Here is an 18131-nt window from a genome sequence, read left to right on the forward strand (position 1 = left end):
CGCTGGGCCTCACCAGAATGTGCCTGGAATGTATGCTCTCAGTTAAAGGCACTAAGGGGAAATCTATGCATATTTTCACAACTTATAATCACTTTGTGTTTCACTGTAGTAACTTGCATAATATCACTGAGTAGCTATGTAAGTAAAAGTGCTTCTTTTCCTCCCTAATTTTTCCTCTCCCCTGGCTTCTTACCACCTCACTCATTTTTTTTAGAGAGACTTACTTTATTTAGCAAGCTATTCTTTCTCTTTGCTCTTTATGTACTGTATACCATCATGATACGTATATGCCTCCAAATACCTGACATCAGAAAACATAGCTTACTTACAAAGTACCTTTCTAAATATTTAGTTAGCGATGAATGATTTAAAAAATATTGCTGGAGTTCCCGTTGTGGCTCAGTGGTTAATGAACCCGACTAGCATCCATGAGGACAAGGGTTTGATCCCTGGCCTCGCTCACTGGGTTAAGGATCTGGCGTTGCCCTGAGCTATGGTGTAGGTCGCAGACACAGCTCGGATCCAGCGTTGCTGTGGCTCTGGTGTAGGCTGGCGGCTACAGCTCTGATTGGACCCCTGGCCTAGGGACCTCCATATGCCACTTGTGTGGCCCTAAAAAGACCAAAAAATGACCAAAAAAAAAATATGACTAAAACTAATGGCTCCTTGAAATGAGATAGAAATAATTTAGGAAATAAGGTCGGAATAACAAAATTAACTTTGCAGCAGAGTCTATTGATTTCCCAAGGTTTGACCAATTTTTCAGCTAGAGTTGTTCCTAGATGCGTAAGACATTCTTTCAGTTACTATGTTAATGGAAAACTTAAATTTTGTAAAGCTGTATCACATATGATCAGGCTTTTTCTTTAGAGTTTCATATTTTTTTAGTTGTAGATTTTTTTTCAAAATGGAAATTTTTTATTACTTTAAAAGAAATGCATGCATTGTCTAAGAGGTCAAACAGTGTACAAGTGAAGAGGATATTAATTTTTATTCTGCCAATCTTTTCATCTACTCCTCACCGGAGATGACAAGTGATAATAGTTTATTATATACCTTTCCAGATTTACACATGTATTCATGTGTGTGTATGCATGTACTCACATAATACATACAAGTATATGTTTATGCATTTCAATTTACTTTTACCTATAATTTTTTATTTAAAAGAGAACCTATGCTATATTTTTGGTAATATGGAATTTTTTTCATCAATATGCTATAGTTTTCATGTCACATATATTCAGCACAGCTCATTCATTTTATTTTCTTTAATTTTTAATTCTTTATAGTTGATTTACAGCATTGTGTTAGTTTCTGCTATACAGCACAGTGATTTACTTGTACACATATGCATGTTCTTTTATATAATATTCCTTTCCAGTATGGTTTATCCCAGAAGACTGGATATAGTTCCCTGTGCTGTACAGCAGGACCTCATTGTCTGTCCATTCTAAATGTAATAGTTTGCATCTCCTAACCCCACACTCCCAGTCTGTCCCTTTCCCTCCCCAACTTCACACTTGGCAACCACAAGTCTGTTCTCTATGTCTGTGAGTCTGTTTCTGTTTTGTAGATATGCTCATTTGTGCCATATTTTAGATTCCACGTATAGGTAATATTACATGGTATTTGTCTTTCTGTTTCTGACTTACTTCACTTAGTATGATAATCTCTAGTTGCATCCATGTTGCTACAAATAGCATTATTTCATTCTTTTTATGGCTGGGTAGTATTTCATTGTGTATATATGCCACAGCTTCTTAATCCATTCATCTGTCAGTGGATATTTAGGTTGCTTCTAAGTCTTAGCTATTGTGAATAGTGCTCCTATGAACATTGGGGTACATGTATCACTTTAAATCATTGTTTTCTCTGGTACATGTCCAGGAATGGGATTGCTGGATCATATGATAGCTCTATATTTATTGTTGAGTTGTGTGAGCTACTTATATATTTTGGAGATTAAGCCCTTATAGGTCACATCATTTGCAAATATTTTCTCCCATTCCATAGGTTGTTGTTTTAAAGCTTTCCTTTACTGTGCAAAAGCTTGTAACTTTGATTAGGTGCCATTTGTTTATTTTTGTTTTTATTTCTATTGCTTTAGGAGGCTGACCTGAGAAAACTTTGGTGCAATTTATGTCAGAGAATGTTTTTCCTATTCTCTCTTCTAAGTCAACTCCCTGATTTTATTTTTTTCGTTTTTTAAGGTTTTATTGAAGTACAGTTGATTTACAATGTTGTGATAATTTCCACTGCACAGCAGAGTGATTCAGTTATACATGTATGCACATCCATTCTCTTTCAGATTCTTTTCCCACACAGATCATCACAAAATATTGGGTAGAGTTCTCCGTGCTATACAGCAGGTCCCCGTTGGCCAATCATTCCATATACCTTGGTGTTTATATGCCAATCCCAAACCTCCAGTCCATCCCTCCCACCCCCCGACTTGTCCCCTTTGGTAAACTTTGGTAAGTTTTTCAGTCTGTGAGTACATTTATGTTCTGCAGATAAGTTCATTTGTATCCTTTTTTTTTAGATTCCACATATAAGTGATTGTATTTGATGTTTGAAATTAGTACACTCTCTAACACCATACACAAAAATAAACTCAAAATGGATTAAAGTCCTAAATATGAGAACCATACTGTAAAACTCTTACAGGAAAACATAGGCCAAACACTCTCCGGCATTAAGAGTATCTTCTCAGATCCACTTCCTAGAGTAATGAACACTATCTTCTCAGATCTACCTCCTAGGGTAATGAAAATAAAAAGAAACAAATAGGACTCAGTTAAAGTTAGAAGTTTTTGCATGGCCAAGGAAACCATCAACAAAATGAAGACAACCGACAGAACAGGAGAAAATACTTGCAAATGAAGCAACTGACAAGGGATTAATCTCCAAAATATACAAACACCTCCTCATCAAAAAAAAAAAAAAATGCTCAACATCACTAATTATTAGAGAAAGGCAAATCAAAACTACCACGAGGTACCACCTCACATTGGTACAGCCACTATTGAGAACAGTATGGAGGTACCCCAGAAAACTAAATATAGAGTTGCCATATGATGTAGCAGTCCCACTCTTGGGCATATATCTGGACAAAACTTTCATTCAGAAAGATACTTGCACCCCTATATTCATTGCAGCATGATTCACAGTAGCCAAGACATGGAAACAACCTATATGTCCATTAACAGATGAATGGATTAAAAATAAGGGGTACATATACACAATGGAATACTACTCTGCCATAAACAAAAACAAAATAATGCCATTTGCAGCAACATGAATGAAACTAGAGATTCTCATACTAAGTGAAGTTAAGTCAGAAAGAGAAAGACAAATACCATATGATATCACTTATATATGGAATCTATATATGGCACAGACAAACCTAAGAAACAAACTCATGGACATGGAGAACAGACTTGTGGTTGCAAAGGGGGAGGAGGAAAGGGTGGGATGGACTGGGATTTGGGGGTTAGTAGATGCAAACTGTTGCACTTGAAGTGGATGAGCAATGAGATCCTCCTCTGTCGCACAGGGAACTTCATCCCGTCACTTGTGATGGAACATGATGGAGGATAATGTGACAAAAAGAATTTTATATATATAAATGTATATATACATACATATGTTATATATATACATATATATGTTATATATATGTATGACTGGGTCACTTTGCTCTACAGTAGAAATTAACAGAACATTGTAGATCAAGTATAATAAAAATTAAAAAAAAAAACAACAACTCAATCAAAAAATGGGCAGAAGATCTAAATAGACATTTCCCCAAAGAAGATATATGGATGGGCAAAAAACATGTGAAAAGATGCTCAACATCACTAATTATTAGAGAAATGCAAATCAAAACTACGATGAGGTGCCACTTTACCCCAGCCAGAATGGCCAACATCAGAAAGTCTACAAACCAGGAGTTCCTGTTGTGGCTCAGCAGTAATGAACCCAGACCCAGCTAGTATCCATGAGGATGCAGTTTTGATCCCTGGCCTTGCTCAGTGAGTTAAGCATCTGGTCTTGCCGTGAGCTGTGGTATAGGTTGCAGATGCATCTTGGATCCTGTGTTGCTGAGGCTGTGGCATAGCCTGCAGCTGCAGCTCTGATTCGACCCCTAGCCTGGGAGCTTCCATGTGCAGCTTGTGCAGCCCTAAAAAGCAAAAAAACAAACAAACAAACAAACAAAAAAAGTCTACAAACTGAAAATGCTGGAGAGGGTGTGGAGAAAAGGGAACCCTCTTACAACATTGGTGGGAATGTAAATTGGTATAACCACTATCAAAACAATATGAAAGTTTTTCAAAAAACTAAAAACAGAACTACCATATGATCCAGCAGTCCCACTCCTGGGCATCTATCTGGAGAAAACTGTAAGTTGGAAAGATATATGCACCCCAGTGTTCATTGCAGCATTATATACAATAGCCAAGACATGGAAGCAACCTAAATATCTATCGACAGAGGAGTGGATAAAGAAGAAGCAGTACGTATATGCAGTGGAATATTACTTAACTGTAAAAATGAATGAAATAATGTCATTTGCAGTGACATGGATGGACCTAGAGATTATCATACTACATGAAATTAGATAGTGAAGGTCAACTCACTCGTTTTAATGACTGCATAGTATTCCATTAACATAATTTAATTAGGTTTCCGCCTACTTTTTACTGTTCTAGAGTGCTGTAACAATCCTCTTTGTATCTAAATCTTTTTGCATTCATCTGATCCTTACAAAAATTTGCAGAAGCGGAATCAGTAGCTCAATCGTCATTTGAAAACATAAAATTTGACTTTTAATTAAAATTTTGTCTTTAGTTCTAATTTCTCTAAATTAAAAACTTTTTCTTTAAAATCCAGATGTACATAGACTTACTTCTGTTCAATTTATTTCTTCACTATATCCTTCTTCTTTGTGGATAACTTTGCATAACTTGTTGATTTAATATCGACTGGTATTTATTTTGAACATAAACTTGTTGATTTAATATCGACTGGTATTTATTTTGAACATAAAATCTGATTGACTTTTTAAAATTCTGTTTACTAGAGGTATAGCCATGACACTTTTTTCCTAATAAGATATTTCTCTTTATCACTATGCTGTACAAAGTTTGATTTCTATATTTTTTATTTCTAGGGCACTTTGAATATTTGCACTTCAATCTTAAAAGATTCCTTTTAAATAACTTGAGCTAGATTCATTACATTTTTTTTTTTAAATTTTGTGCAGTTGTTGTTCTGACTACTAAAATGTAGCTGCATTTCCTTCCTTCTGTTAGGAGGGAGTCTGGTTTTTCTGTGTTTAAAAATGTTGCTTTGCCTTTTTTTTTTAAACCAGCTAGAGGTGTTATGTAAACAAGACCGTGCATCTTATAATTTTCTCTTTTAGAGTCTTCATCCATTTTTAATCAAGTACATTTCCTTGTTATGGGTCCTCTTTTGGGCTTAGTAGTTAATATTATCAGGGTTTTTGTCCTTTAGGAATTAAATACTATCTTAAACATATAATGATTAATACGCTTTTTTAATTTGCTAATACCAAAGCTAGATTTTAACAGTGGCTTCAGAGGGTACTGAGGCTGGTTAGCTGGAGAGGCAGTAAACTTTCAGTGGAAACCTGTCAGATATCCAGCAAGTTTTCCTCCAGCTTTATTCAAATGTGTGAAGGGCAAAGGAAAATAGGCACGACTGGTAATATGGTATGTAACACAGGGAAAATCACTAAATGGCCTTAATGTGACTTCTTAAACATTGAAAAATGCATTAATTCTGAAATCCAAAATATGAAGTCTTATTTGGATTTGTAAACATCTCTTGGTAAGGAATTACTCCAGGATTTGAAGATCGCTTTCTAGAACTTAATTTTGGTAATGCCAAAAGTTTTAATATACTAATAAATGGCATGTTTCTTCTTAATAAGAGATTTTTTTTTCAATTTCCCTACTCCAGTTTTATAGCGCTTTTAGATGTAAATACATAGGGGATAAAATGCAATTTCAGAGTTGTGCACTTAAAAAAAGCAGAGTACATATGTGTTTACCTTAATTGCATCCATATGTTTAAGTTATTCCTCCCCCAAACCCATCTTAAAGTTTTACAGCTTTATTTGTGGTTACTAAGTGTTGTACTGAGTTAACTTGTTTCCTCTGTTAGATTAAAAAGACTATTTCAGAGAGACTAAAAATAGTCATTGTTAAATTGAAACCCTACATTGTCACTAAGCCAGTGTATCTTCCTTTCCTTTCATTCTTTTATCTAGTGTGCACACCTATATTCTCTCTATATATAATATATGTATGTAGAGCCATAAAGTCATAAACGTATGCAATGGTTGGCACAGAAAACAATAGAATACACAGCTTGTTGAAAAGCTTTTCATAATATTTCCATTTGGAAATCCATTAATAAATTCTCTAGGTAATATCTGAGATGCTGTTTATAAAATAAAAATATGTGGTTTTACTGGAAAGTCTTGAAGTGTTTGCATAGTCTTTTTTATGACTATGCGTTTCAACATCTGGAATGCTGCCTGCTGAGTTCAGGTTTATTATAGAAAGTAGTAACAGGCTATTTACAGAAATAATTGGGAATTGGTGAATAAGAATGAAGTAAGCTTTTTAATAGAAACGTTTAAGAGAATGTTCTTTTCAGTGCCGGGCTGCTCTGTTATAGTGTTAAGAGTCATGGTGTTAAGAGTTAGGAGTGTATCTCTTAGCTGCATCCCTGCTGAATTATACTGACTTGGATCACCATTCATTCATTCAGTAAATTTTCATGGAGTACCTACTGTGTGTCAGGCCCCCAGAAGCCCAGAAATACTTGGCAGTCTCCGGTTCCAAAACTTACAGTCTCATTGATAAGACAGCAATTAGAGTTTTATTTAAGTAGGTCATGGGGTCTGTACCGTCGCTCCAAGAGCCAACAGGGAGGGGCAGCACAGTCTGGATGAGATCTAGAAAGAGCTTTCGCAGAGTACAGAGGTGCCTGAGATGAGTCTTAACGAGTGAGGAAGAGGTAATCACACAGAGAAAAGGGAATAGAAAAAATAGGAGAACAATACATGCAAAGGCTGTGTGACATATTGTATCTCACATAGTGTGTGGGGGACAGTGTCAAGGGCTAAGACTGGAAACCTAGGCAGGAGCTGCATAACTATTAGTAATTTTAATTATAAGTAGTTAGTAACATTTAACAATGCTTACGTAATCTTAATCTAGACACTCTATTAAGTCTTTTATTTATATGCTGTAATAATACCATCTTACTGATGTGTCAAGAACTGTTCTACATGTTTTATATTATCTCATTTAATCTTCACAACAACCCAATACATACCTACTATTATTATCACTGTTTTTAGTTGAGGAAACTAAGGCATGGAAGATCAAATAACTTGCCAGAATCACCCAGCTAAGATGTGATAAAGCTGATATTGGAATTGAAGCAGTTGGATTTCAGTGTCTGCCTCCTTAACTCTGTGCAACGGGGCCACCCTGTGATAAGGACTTTGGATGAGGGTTTCATTGACAGAAGTTACATAATCAAATTTGCAACTTTAGGGCTGAACATCTCCTTGCAAGTGCAGATGTGTTTAACCTTCCTGAACAAAGATGAAGGCTGCTGGCTAATGTTTATAATTTGAGGTCATTTTGGGATATTGTGGTTCTCAGCATAGTTTTGCAGTAGACCTGAAAAAATAAATTGCTTAGAGGCAGGCATGCTCTCCTATTTTCCAATAAATCTTTCTAGCACATTGCCTAGGCTGAACCCCTCTTAAGATAACTTAAGGCTAAATGTGTTAATAATTATTGAAATTGACTAATGGGTACATGGGGATTCATTATCCTATTTCATAAAAAAATTTAACATAATAAACAAATTCTAAAAATATATCACCTGGGACCAAAACTCTCTAGGTGAAGGGGAGTTCATTAAAAACAGTTGAGGCATTTGGTAGAGTTCATTAAGCTACCCTATGAGCAGTCCACCTTCCTGACTGTTGTGCCTATGTGTTTCCTGTGATTTCATACCTCCGTTATGCCTCTGAATTTTCTCTTTTGTGTGTTCAAGGGGCTGAAGGGAAAATGAAGAGAGAAAGAAAAATAAAATTACTTTTTCAAATCACACATATTCCCTCAGAATTCCTCATTGCCCCTTAAGAATCTCAGCATTGGAGTTGCTGCTGTGATGCCACGGGATCAGTGGCATCTCTGCAGTGCCAAGACAGGTTCAATCTGCAGCCTGGCACAGTGTGTTAAAGGATCCGGCATTGCTACAGCTGTGGTATGGGTTGCAACTGTGGCTCAGATCTGATCCCTGGCCTAGGCATTTCATATTCGGGGTGAGGAGGAGGTTTCAAAAAAAAAAGAACCACTGCTATAGTGAGACACTAAAGTGTTGTCATATCCTTCAGGTGTGTTGGGGGCTGGAAAAAAATGAGAATTACTGCCTTTAGTGACATCTCTTAGAATTTTTCTGATTCTTTTGACTTCTTTGTAATAGCAGATAGCTGCCTTTACTTACCACTCCCTCTGCCCCCCTTCACCCCAATTTTGTCTCATCAGGAACTTTGCTTGTCTCTTGAGCGTCTTTTTGTCCCAGTACAATCCTGGATGAGGCACAAGGGTCCAGCGGGCTTGCTATATAAAAGCTAGTTTGTAAATTTTTTTTTTTTGGCTTTTTGGCTTTTTGCTATTTCTTGGGCCGCTCCCGCAGCATATGGAGGTTCCCAGGCTAGGGGTCGAATCGGAGTTGCAGCCACCGGCCTACACCAGAGCCACAGCAACGCTGGAAACGAGCCGCGTCTGCAACCTACACCACAGCTCGCGGCAACGCCGGATCATTAACCCACTGAGCAAGGGCAGGGACCAAACCCGCAACCTCATGGTTCCTAGTCGGATTCATTAACCACTGCGCCACGACGGGAACTCCAATATTTTTGATCTGTGAATACCTTGTGCAGAGTGTCTCTGCCCACCACTAAAATTATGATATTCTGACACTGCAGTATGTTGCTGAGTCAGAGCAGTGATCTAGTAAAAGGTAAATAACATTACAGGAAGCCTGAATCAAGTGTCTAAGCAGCAGCATGAACAGGCTATAAGATTTGGGAACTATTACACCAACAAGTGGAACTCAAGCAGGATTTTCTAGAGAGGGATGGGAATTAGACACCTGAGGAGGAGGATGACTAATCTAGGAGAGGCAGTGGCATGAGAGAAAACATAAGGCAGCAGTGGCTGGTTACATTTCTGGAAGGAAATCAGTTTGACCGAACAGGGAATGGGATGAAGGAATAAAAGTTAGAGAGGTGGGAAGATGTTTATTGCCTAGTATCAGGCCTTTAAATACTGGCAGTCAACCGAAGACACTTGATTAGAGGAATAATTTGGGAAAACTCAATGCTGCAGGATATACTGAAAGAAGAAACTAAAGGGCAAAAAACAGCAACTATCGTGAGACTCAGTACCTGAAATTTTAAGGGACCTGAATTCGGAACGAAGTGCTGAGTATGAGAAACTTTATAAAAGAACTGGGTCTACTGACTGATTATATACAAAAGAAAGAGGTAAGGTTTTGAAATGCTGGTAGATTCTGAGCATTAGAAAATAAAATCAAAAGGAATCTCACCCTTGACTGGGGAGTAAGAATAAAATTAAATATTTCCAGGTTTTATGTTTCTTAATTTTAGATGTGCTAGGACATCTACATAGTCTACATAGATGGCCATCAGGCACGAGGGCAGATGGACAGTCCTTTGGTTTTAGAATTGGAAATCCTTCAAAGTAAGATTTGAAGTCATGACCGTAGAAAAAAATTGGGACGGAGAGTTTAGATTGACACAATTGGAGTGTGAAAAAAGAGTTTGCAGTGATGAGTTCGCTTATGAACGAGAAATAAGTTAGCAAAAGACAGAGAAGATAGGACTCGATTGGGAGAACCACGCTAGTTATAAAGTCGTGGGAGCCTGAGCAGGGAATGTGAAGCAACCAGGGTGTGATCAGCAGTGTAAATTGCTTTCAAGATCAAGATGAACGAAATAGCAGATGGGTTTTAGAAACACTGAGCAGAATCTAGAATTATCAGTTGATGATATAAAGTGAGATTATAAAGATTTGAGATTATAGTCACTACTTTACAATCTTATTCCATAACTTTCACACTTGAGAAAAGCCCTTTATGGAGTTCCTGTTGTGGCTCAGTGGTAATGAATCCGACTAGGATTCATGAGCATGTGGGTTCAATCCCTGGCCTTGCTCAGTGGGTTAAGTATCTGCTATGAGCTGTGGTGTAGATCACAGATGGGACTTGGATCTTGTGTTGCTGTGGCTGCAGTATAGGCTGACAGCTATTGCTCCAATTCAACCCCTAGCCTGGCAACTTCTCGAAAGGAAAGAAGGAAGGAAGGAAGAAAGAAAGGAGGAAAAGCCCTTTCTGTTGTATTTTTATCACCAGAACTCAAAGGTTAGTCAAGAAATGAAGCATTTGTGTCTAAGAATTCTGTAATCTTTTTAGAAGTCTTGAGGACTTGGAAAGAAACCTGTGGAATTATATAGTTTTATTCTATATTGAGACCACTATGTTCGATGTCTTGAAAAAGCCTTTTCCTTAAAAAGGTCAGTAGTGGGTAAATTCTGTTAAAATTTTAAGATTTTTTTTTAAGTGTTAAAATGAGGTGTTTTTGAAAGCTGTCACATCTTGCATGTCCTTTTCATTTCAAAACAATGTTGAGTATATGTAGTATTAAGGATACTAATACTATGTAGTATTAAGACTAGTTGTGCTGAATTTATGTATATGAAGATTTACACGCAATAATGTCATTATTCTTGGTGTCTCTAAATAGTTGGTATTACTGCCCATTCTCTCAATATTTGGAGCTCTCATCTCTGTCGTCCACATCACCATGGCCTGCTCCCCAACCCCAACAACTCCCCTCTGTCATTTTCATTACTTCTTCATATCAAACCCTAAATAGGAGTATTCCCCGAGTTGCACCTCTGCATCCTTTTGCATCTGTGTCTCATGAATGTTCTTCCTGGGAGCTTAACCAGTGGGCTTCATACCATGCTGTCTAACCCTAAGGCTTCTCAGAATTATCTCAGGAGCTGCTGAGTAAGGATGGCTTTTCCCACCTTCAAAGTCAAACAGTCCCATCTTCATGGTTTTCATATTGGAGTTTCATGCAAAATTTCATTTGAAAAAAGAAGTTGTTTCTGCTGCTTAAAAGTGCACACACATACACAGTGAGAGGGAAAGATCAAAAACCACTGACTTAAATTTCTCTTATATGAGTGACACTCACATCATTACTGCTGATATTTCATCTCAGAGCCAGTCTTGGGCTTTCTTTTATGCACTGGACATCTCAACCTGAGTACATGGCTCTCACAATCCCTTTAGATTCCACATCTGATATAAAATGTACTGTCTTTCTCCTGCCAAACTAGTTCTCCCTCACAGAAACTTGCATTTCCACTCATTGCTTTGCTGCCCCAAAATATGCAAGTTCAAAAAAAAGAACTAGTATTACTCCTTTCTTCATTGCTCAAAGTCATCCGTCTGTAAGATCTTGTTCATTTTGCCTTAGATCATGGTTCACATATTTATCCCTTTCTTTCAAATAACACAGCTTCCATAAGGATTGAGGTATGCAGTTCCTTATATTGTGGACTGAACTTCCAAAGAGATTTCTTTGGTAGTTCCCGTCATGGCTCAGTGGTTAAGGAATCTGACTAGTACCCATGAGGACGTGGGTTCAATCCCTGGCCTCACTCAGTGGGTTAAGAATCCGGCATTGCTGTGGCTGTGGCGCAGGCCAGCATCTGTATCTCCGATTCGACCGCTAGCCTGGGAACCTCCATAAGCCGTGGGTCCGGCTGAATAGTGGGGTTTTTTTGTTTTGCCTTTTTTGTTTGTTTTATGGCTACACTTGAGGCATATGGAGTTCCTAGGCTAGGGGTCTAATCAGATGTGTAGCCACAGGCCTACACCACAGCCACAGCAACGCCAGATCAGAGCCGTATCTGTGACCCCACCGCAGCTCACAGAAGTGCTGGATCCTTAACCCACTGAGTAAGGCCAGGGATCGAACCCGCATCCTCATGGATACTAGTCAGATTCTCCACACACTGATCCATGATGGGAACTCCCAGAGGAGCTAAATAGTTTAGAGTATGAGCTCTAGAATCAAGCTGCCTGGGTGCAAATAGGTAGTCTACCACTTAATTACTGTGTGGACAGGGTATTTAAGTTTTTTTGTGCGTTATTTTCCTTTCCGATAAAATGAGAAGTTACTCACATCATACAGTTTAAAGGTGAAAATATAAAATAATCACTGTATTACTATGATACTATGATCTAAGATAGTAAAATCACATAGAAAAGTTCCTGGCACATAGTAAGTGCCAAATAAATATTTGTTATTATTGTTGTTAGCATCCCTCAATGAGTATTTGTTGACTGCATATTGAGGGTGTAATCTATACTCTAAGCCCTTTGCTATATTTTGACATATATGTCATTTACTCCTTAATAAAACACTATGAGGTGGATACCATTATTATCCACATCTTACAGGAAGAAAATTGAAACCTAGGTTGAATGACTTACCCTAGGTCACATAGCTTGTAAGCAGTACGCAGTCAAGGTTTGAATATGCTCTGTGTGACTTCAAAACCCATGTGGCTTCCACCATACCATAACTTGGTTTCCACTATCTCATAACTTGGCTTCTACCATAACCCTGACTTAGCACAGAGATGCTTTCTAGTCTCTTCTGCCCGAGTAAGTCATAGCACATTCCTTGAACGTATTGGACTGACTGCATCAAATTGTTATTCACCCATCCAAGTACATGACCTGCTTTTTAATATTAAGAATACTTTCTTCGGGGGGTGGAAGCATTGACACCTAATACTGCAGAGTTGGTGATCATTGACTGCATTAATAAATAAACTGCTGTCATTGTTTCTTACAAGGTCATTGCAAAAGATTACTAATGATATCCTCATCAAATAAAAACAGGAAATTAATACTGGATAATGATTATATTTCCCTGTTTATGATATATTAATTGCCTATAGTCCGGCAGAACATATAAAAATATGAGTAACCATTTTCTTAGAGATGGATAAAAATAGCGTGATGAACATATATTCCCTTACAAAGAGTTTTTCTTCATTCTTTTAGGCCAGAAGTTAAGAAGATTCACTGTGTGGGGTAGCGAAGTCATCCTTATGTTATCTTCACCTCCTCCTCTCCCCTCACACATACCATAGCATTTATTCATTCGCCCAATTTAGGGAATCTAAGAGTGAAGAAGATAGAGTGATCCTTGCTCTCAGGGATCTTGTATTTTAGTGGAGGAGTCAGGCATCAACAAATCAACAAATAGAAACATTGCAGACAGTGTTTGAATCTGGCGTTTACCAGTTCCCCGTGATGAGGGAGTCCCTGGTGATCAGGAAGTGAGCATCTGTGCGAGGTGAACAGGAAGAGCTTTGGTAGGGAGCGTGCTGCAAAGGGCACAGGGCCCATGCCTCTCGAAAAGGATGCACACACGTATGTTTCTTATGCTTGGATGCACCATAATGGCTTTTACTTTGTTATTTAGCCACCTAGGTTCAAAGAGACTGTCAACAACAATGCTCTTCCTATGGCGGAAGTAATAGCATCAAGCCATTTTCACAGGTGCTGTGTTTCTTTTCTCCTCTTTTCTACTTCCCAGGATGAACTGAGGCCTAGAATCAAAGCAACAGTAGGATTTCTCTATACCTGTAAAAGATTAGCTTTAGTCATAGGGAAGATGCAAGCAGGAAAAAAAAAAAAGAACACACAAAAACAGAGATGAAGCCAAAAAGGACGATTTCTGATTGCAATAGCCGGTTTCTGGTTCCCATCACCAAGCAAGATGAGAAAGTGGTGCAGGGCTTTGTAGGAACAGCTTCCTCGGTGCTGAAGAATGACCTCACCCCCAGCGCGCCGGCCAGGTGCTTAGCCCCACTGTGAAAACACAAGGTTGCTTCCCATCGTGAAACAAGCCAGATGTATGGAGCGACATTTTCAGGGGACTGTTTTGGTTCTATTGCTTGTAATTAGCACCTCTTAACCTTCACGCTTGCCCGTGCCTCTTTCAGGCTGTCGAATCTCAAATCCGAAGCTTTGGGCAGACGCCTTCTCAACTACTCATAGAGCCCCATCCTCCCAGAGGTTCTGCCATGCAAGCGGTAAGTGCTGCCCTCGCTCGCCTCCTTCCTGCCTCTCTGAGACCATGCTTGACTTCGATGGCGGTCTTCCGTCACACCTGTTCCTTTTCTGCACTGTTTGTGAACCTCTGAATAGCTGGCAAACACCACATGCTCTCCTCGAGTCTTTGGGAAGGCAAGTGTTGCTCCAGTGCCCTGATAGTTCATCAGGTCATGCTTTGGGTTGCAGAACCCAAAGGTCCCTCCTTGTCAGGTTCCCGCCCTGAAGGACAGAGCCTCCAGGCATGGGATGGCCAAGTTTTCTGAGTTGATCCTGTGAGTGTCTGGATTAGTTTTCCCAGTGTGTTTATTTTTTAACATCCCAGTATGTTTTTCAGTTTGGGAATTTTCAACGTAATCCTAATACGTAGGATGTTGTTACTGAGAATCAGGGATTTGGGAGGAAAAAAAGGATGGTGTGACATACCGTATACCTAAAGCCTGGTAGTATCTACTAGTGAATTATATACATCCTGTGATTCTGAGGGATAGAGGGGCTTTTCTTGTCTTTCCCCTTGGTTCTCTCACGCGCTGCTGTGGGGTTGCTGGGATGTCAGAACTGCTCTGTCCACCTGCTCTTTCATCATCAAAGATGTTAGCTCAGGCCACGCCCATGATAGGAGCAGTGTTCCAGGAGAACACTGCTGCCCAGCTGCTCAGAGCTTGCTTTTGAACTCACAGGACATCCTTTATGCCACTTTCTCTAGGTCAGAGCAAGTCAGGGGCCCGCCCAGAAGCAGGAGACAGGAAATAAACCTGAGCTGTAAAATAATGTGGCTGCTCCATTTGTATAGTTCTGAAAAGTTCAGGGGGGAAATTCTTTAATGATGAAGAAAATTCAGCATAGGAACAAATATTGAATTGCATGATAAAAATAATTTTTTAAAAACACAGGTATTACATGTTTTCTTGAACTGCCCCTCAATAAAACAGGTTTGTCATTACTGTTTTAAATCAAAAAGAGGGACTATAAAGTCTGTTTTCACAAATGTCATGAGTAATTTAAAATAGATTCTAGGAGTTCCTGTTGTGGCACAGCAGAAACGAATCTGACTAATATCCGTGAGGATATGGGTTATCCCTGGCCTCGCTCAGTGGGTTGGGGATCCAGCGTTGCCCTGAGCTGTGGTGGAGGCCGGCAGCTGTAGCTCCGATGGGACCCCTAGCCTGGGAACTTCCATGTGCCATGCAAAAAAATAAAAAAGCAGATAAAAGCAAATTAATTAATTAATTAATTAATTAAAATAGATTCCAATTCCATGTTGTGGCTTGGAGTAGTAGAACTTTGTTAGATGCTGGGCAGGAGAGTAGCAGCAGAAGGGCCAAAGGTACAGATGTGGTCCTTACTGCCTTCGGCTCCCTTTCTCATCCCATCTTTCCTTCTTTGTGTCTCTTGCTCTCTTTGTCTTCTTTCTTCTTCCAAGTGTTTTCTCCCTTCTTTCTCTAATTATATGAATTGACCATTATTATAAACTTGTGTTTATTTGCATCACCTTCTCCCCTATGGACTTTTAAGCTTGTGAAATCAGATTTAAATGAACATAAAGGGGAGCGTTAGTGAAAAGACTACACGAAACAGCAAACATTTAGCAAGAAGAACAATGGAAGATAATGCCGTAGAAATAGTGGGAATGATTTATGTTTGGGGTTTGGAATTAGTTTTAGTAATAGCTTGTCAATGAGGTGCAGGCTGTTGTGGTGCTGGCTAATGGAAGCACCTCCACTGCTCCATTGACTTTCTACCTGGGTCACTGCACAGCTGTGGTCACCGGGGCCAAGAGGGAGTTCCTACCGCCAAGCCTCTATCCGTGGCAAAAGGATTATTGGTTCACCGAGGCAGATCGGCTGGACTGTCCCTCGGGTGGCAGGGCGGGGAAGGCACATGCTCATTTGAGGACAGAGGCCATCTTTCCCATCATCTTTATCCTCTGAATCGAATACCTGAACACCTTTCCGATGGGTGCAAACTGTGTTTGCCCTCTTCACACACATGTGGGTGGGAAAGAAAGGTGTGTCAGGAAGAAACCAGAGCTGTCAACAAGTGTATGCTTAATCTGGGAAAACTGAATAACATCTGGCCAGCAGTTTCCTCCTTCCACCTCTGACTGGATTCTCAGAGGCACCCAGGACTGGAGGAGGGTTTTTCTCTCGTCCCCCTGTTTGGCCAGTTGTCCTGCTCATCCGTAGTTGTTGCTATCAATCTAGACTGGCCCAGTATGCTGGGCTGGGCTTTTTCTTATTTCTGGTGCTCCTTTTCCATACTAATTAGCCAAGGGTAGGCTAGAGCTCCCTGAAGAGTTTCCTGCTACTTGTGTGCACTGGGCGCTCCAGTCAGGATGAAGTGCAGGGAACAGCCGGAGGCACAGCTTGTCCTAAAGCTGCAGCGACGGCTTGGGATATGATGCCTGCAGTTTGCTGTGGAAAAGGGCTGAGTTGGCCCACTAGAGTCACTATGTAAACAAGACATTCTTCCTATACGTTAGAGATTTTTCTGTGTTTTTTTAAGGGCGTAAACATTGGAATTATTCAATTTGAGCCTAATTGTATTTACAATAGGAGCTGTTAAGTTAAAAAATATGTATCAACTTCCTTTCAGTGAGATTTCATGATGTATGTTGTACTCCGACTTTCTCAGAGTTTATAAATTGACTTTAGTAAATATTATTTTTAAAAAAACCTACGCAATTGAAAAATAAGGCTTGGCATTCTGAAATGACGTTCACGTCCTTTTCCCAGGACTTCTTCAAAGCTAGCATATAGGATATTCTGTTTGTTGTTGGCTCATTGTTTCTCATTTTAACCCAGTTTTACAGCATATCATAAAGCTGCATTAGAGGTTCTTTGTAAGACAGAGGTTACATACTGATATCAGAGGCTTTAAAAATCTAAATGTTTATTAATTGCTTTTACCACCATTCAGATGAGTTCCCCCATCAACTATCACTGTACCCCCCCCACACACGCAGACATACACACACTTGCACGCACAAATATAGCAGAAATTAAAGCCACCTCGTGCCGCGTTAAGTGCATGAGCCATAATATACACCAGGTGTAGTAATTAGCAGGCACACGAAGGCTGCCTATTTGTCTGGTTTTGCTGCTGTTGCTGTATCCCCCTGTGTTTTCACACCATCAGATAGTTGGATTTAATTGAGGCCACATCAGATGAGGCATTACTGACACCTTTAATTGAATGAGCATCCAGGGAGGATTAACTCATAATATTGATTGGCTTTTAGCCACTTGCTCAGAAGGGTGTCTGGGTAGCTTATTAGTTGCCTTTATTTACACCTTTATGCAAAGAGTGCAAATAGGAATTCTTAGTGCAATATGTTTTTCTAAGTACTCTTAATAACTTTTTTAAAAGGACTGATAATAAAAATGCAAATGTATTTAATTTTTTATTAGCCGTTCTGAATAAATACGTGTTAAATATATGTGCCTCTGCATTCACATATACCTGGTGTTTTGAAATATGGCCATAGGAAAGCAGCCAGAAGCACTTCATCAAAGGGTTTCAATTCTGAATGATACTAATCAGCTATTAGAAAATAGACATGGTAGAGGAGAATGGCTGAAAATGCACTGTGCAATTACTGTATGATAGCATACTCCTGCATGGTATAAATAAAGCCAGTAAATCAGTGCTGTTCTATATGTCTTGGATTATGACATATGGTTTATAGGAATGTTCTAAATCCTTCATAGTCCTCCAGATTTACTTTGTTGCTGGTTATTAGAACAGACAGTGTTTTGCTTAACATTTTCAATTACTCTTTGCTTTTCAAAGGAGAAATCAAAAGTCGAGAGCTTTAGTTTCTTTACCAAGAGGAAGGAGGGGCA

At 39.1% G+C, this 18131-nt stretch overlaps 1 protein-coding gene across 4 annotated transcripts in view; it reads left to right on the top strand.

Moving 5' to 3' along the window:
• Positions 1-18131, top strand: part of LRBA (LPS responsive beige-like anchor protein) — a 709127-nt gene that overhangs the window by 641144 nt on the left and 49852 nt on the right. For all 4 annotated transcript variants that reach the window (XM_047799683.1, XM_047799682.1, XM_047799684.1 and 1 more), the window contains one exon: positions 14178-14267. In XM_047799683.1, the coding sequence (XP_047655639.1) occupies positions 14178-14267 (90 nt within the window). The remainder of the gene's footprint in view (positions 1-14177; positions 14268-18131) is intronic.

The sequence above is a fragment of the Phacochoerus africanus genome, chromosome 10 (assembly GCF_016906955.1).
Source record: "Phacochoerus africanus isolate WHEZ1 chromosome 10, ROS_Pafr_v1, whole genome shotgun sequence".
NCBI classification, from domain to species: Eukaryota; Metazoa; Chordata; class Mammalia; order Artiodactyla; family Suidae; genus Phacochoerus; species Phacochoerus africanus.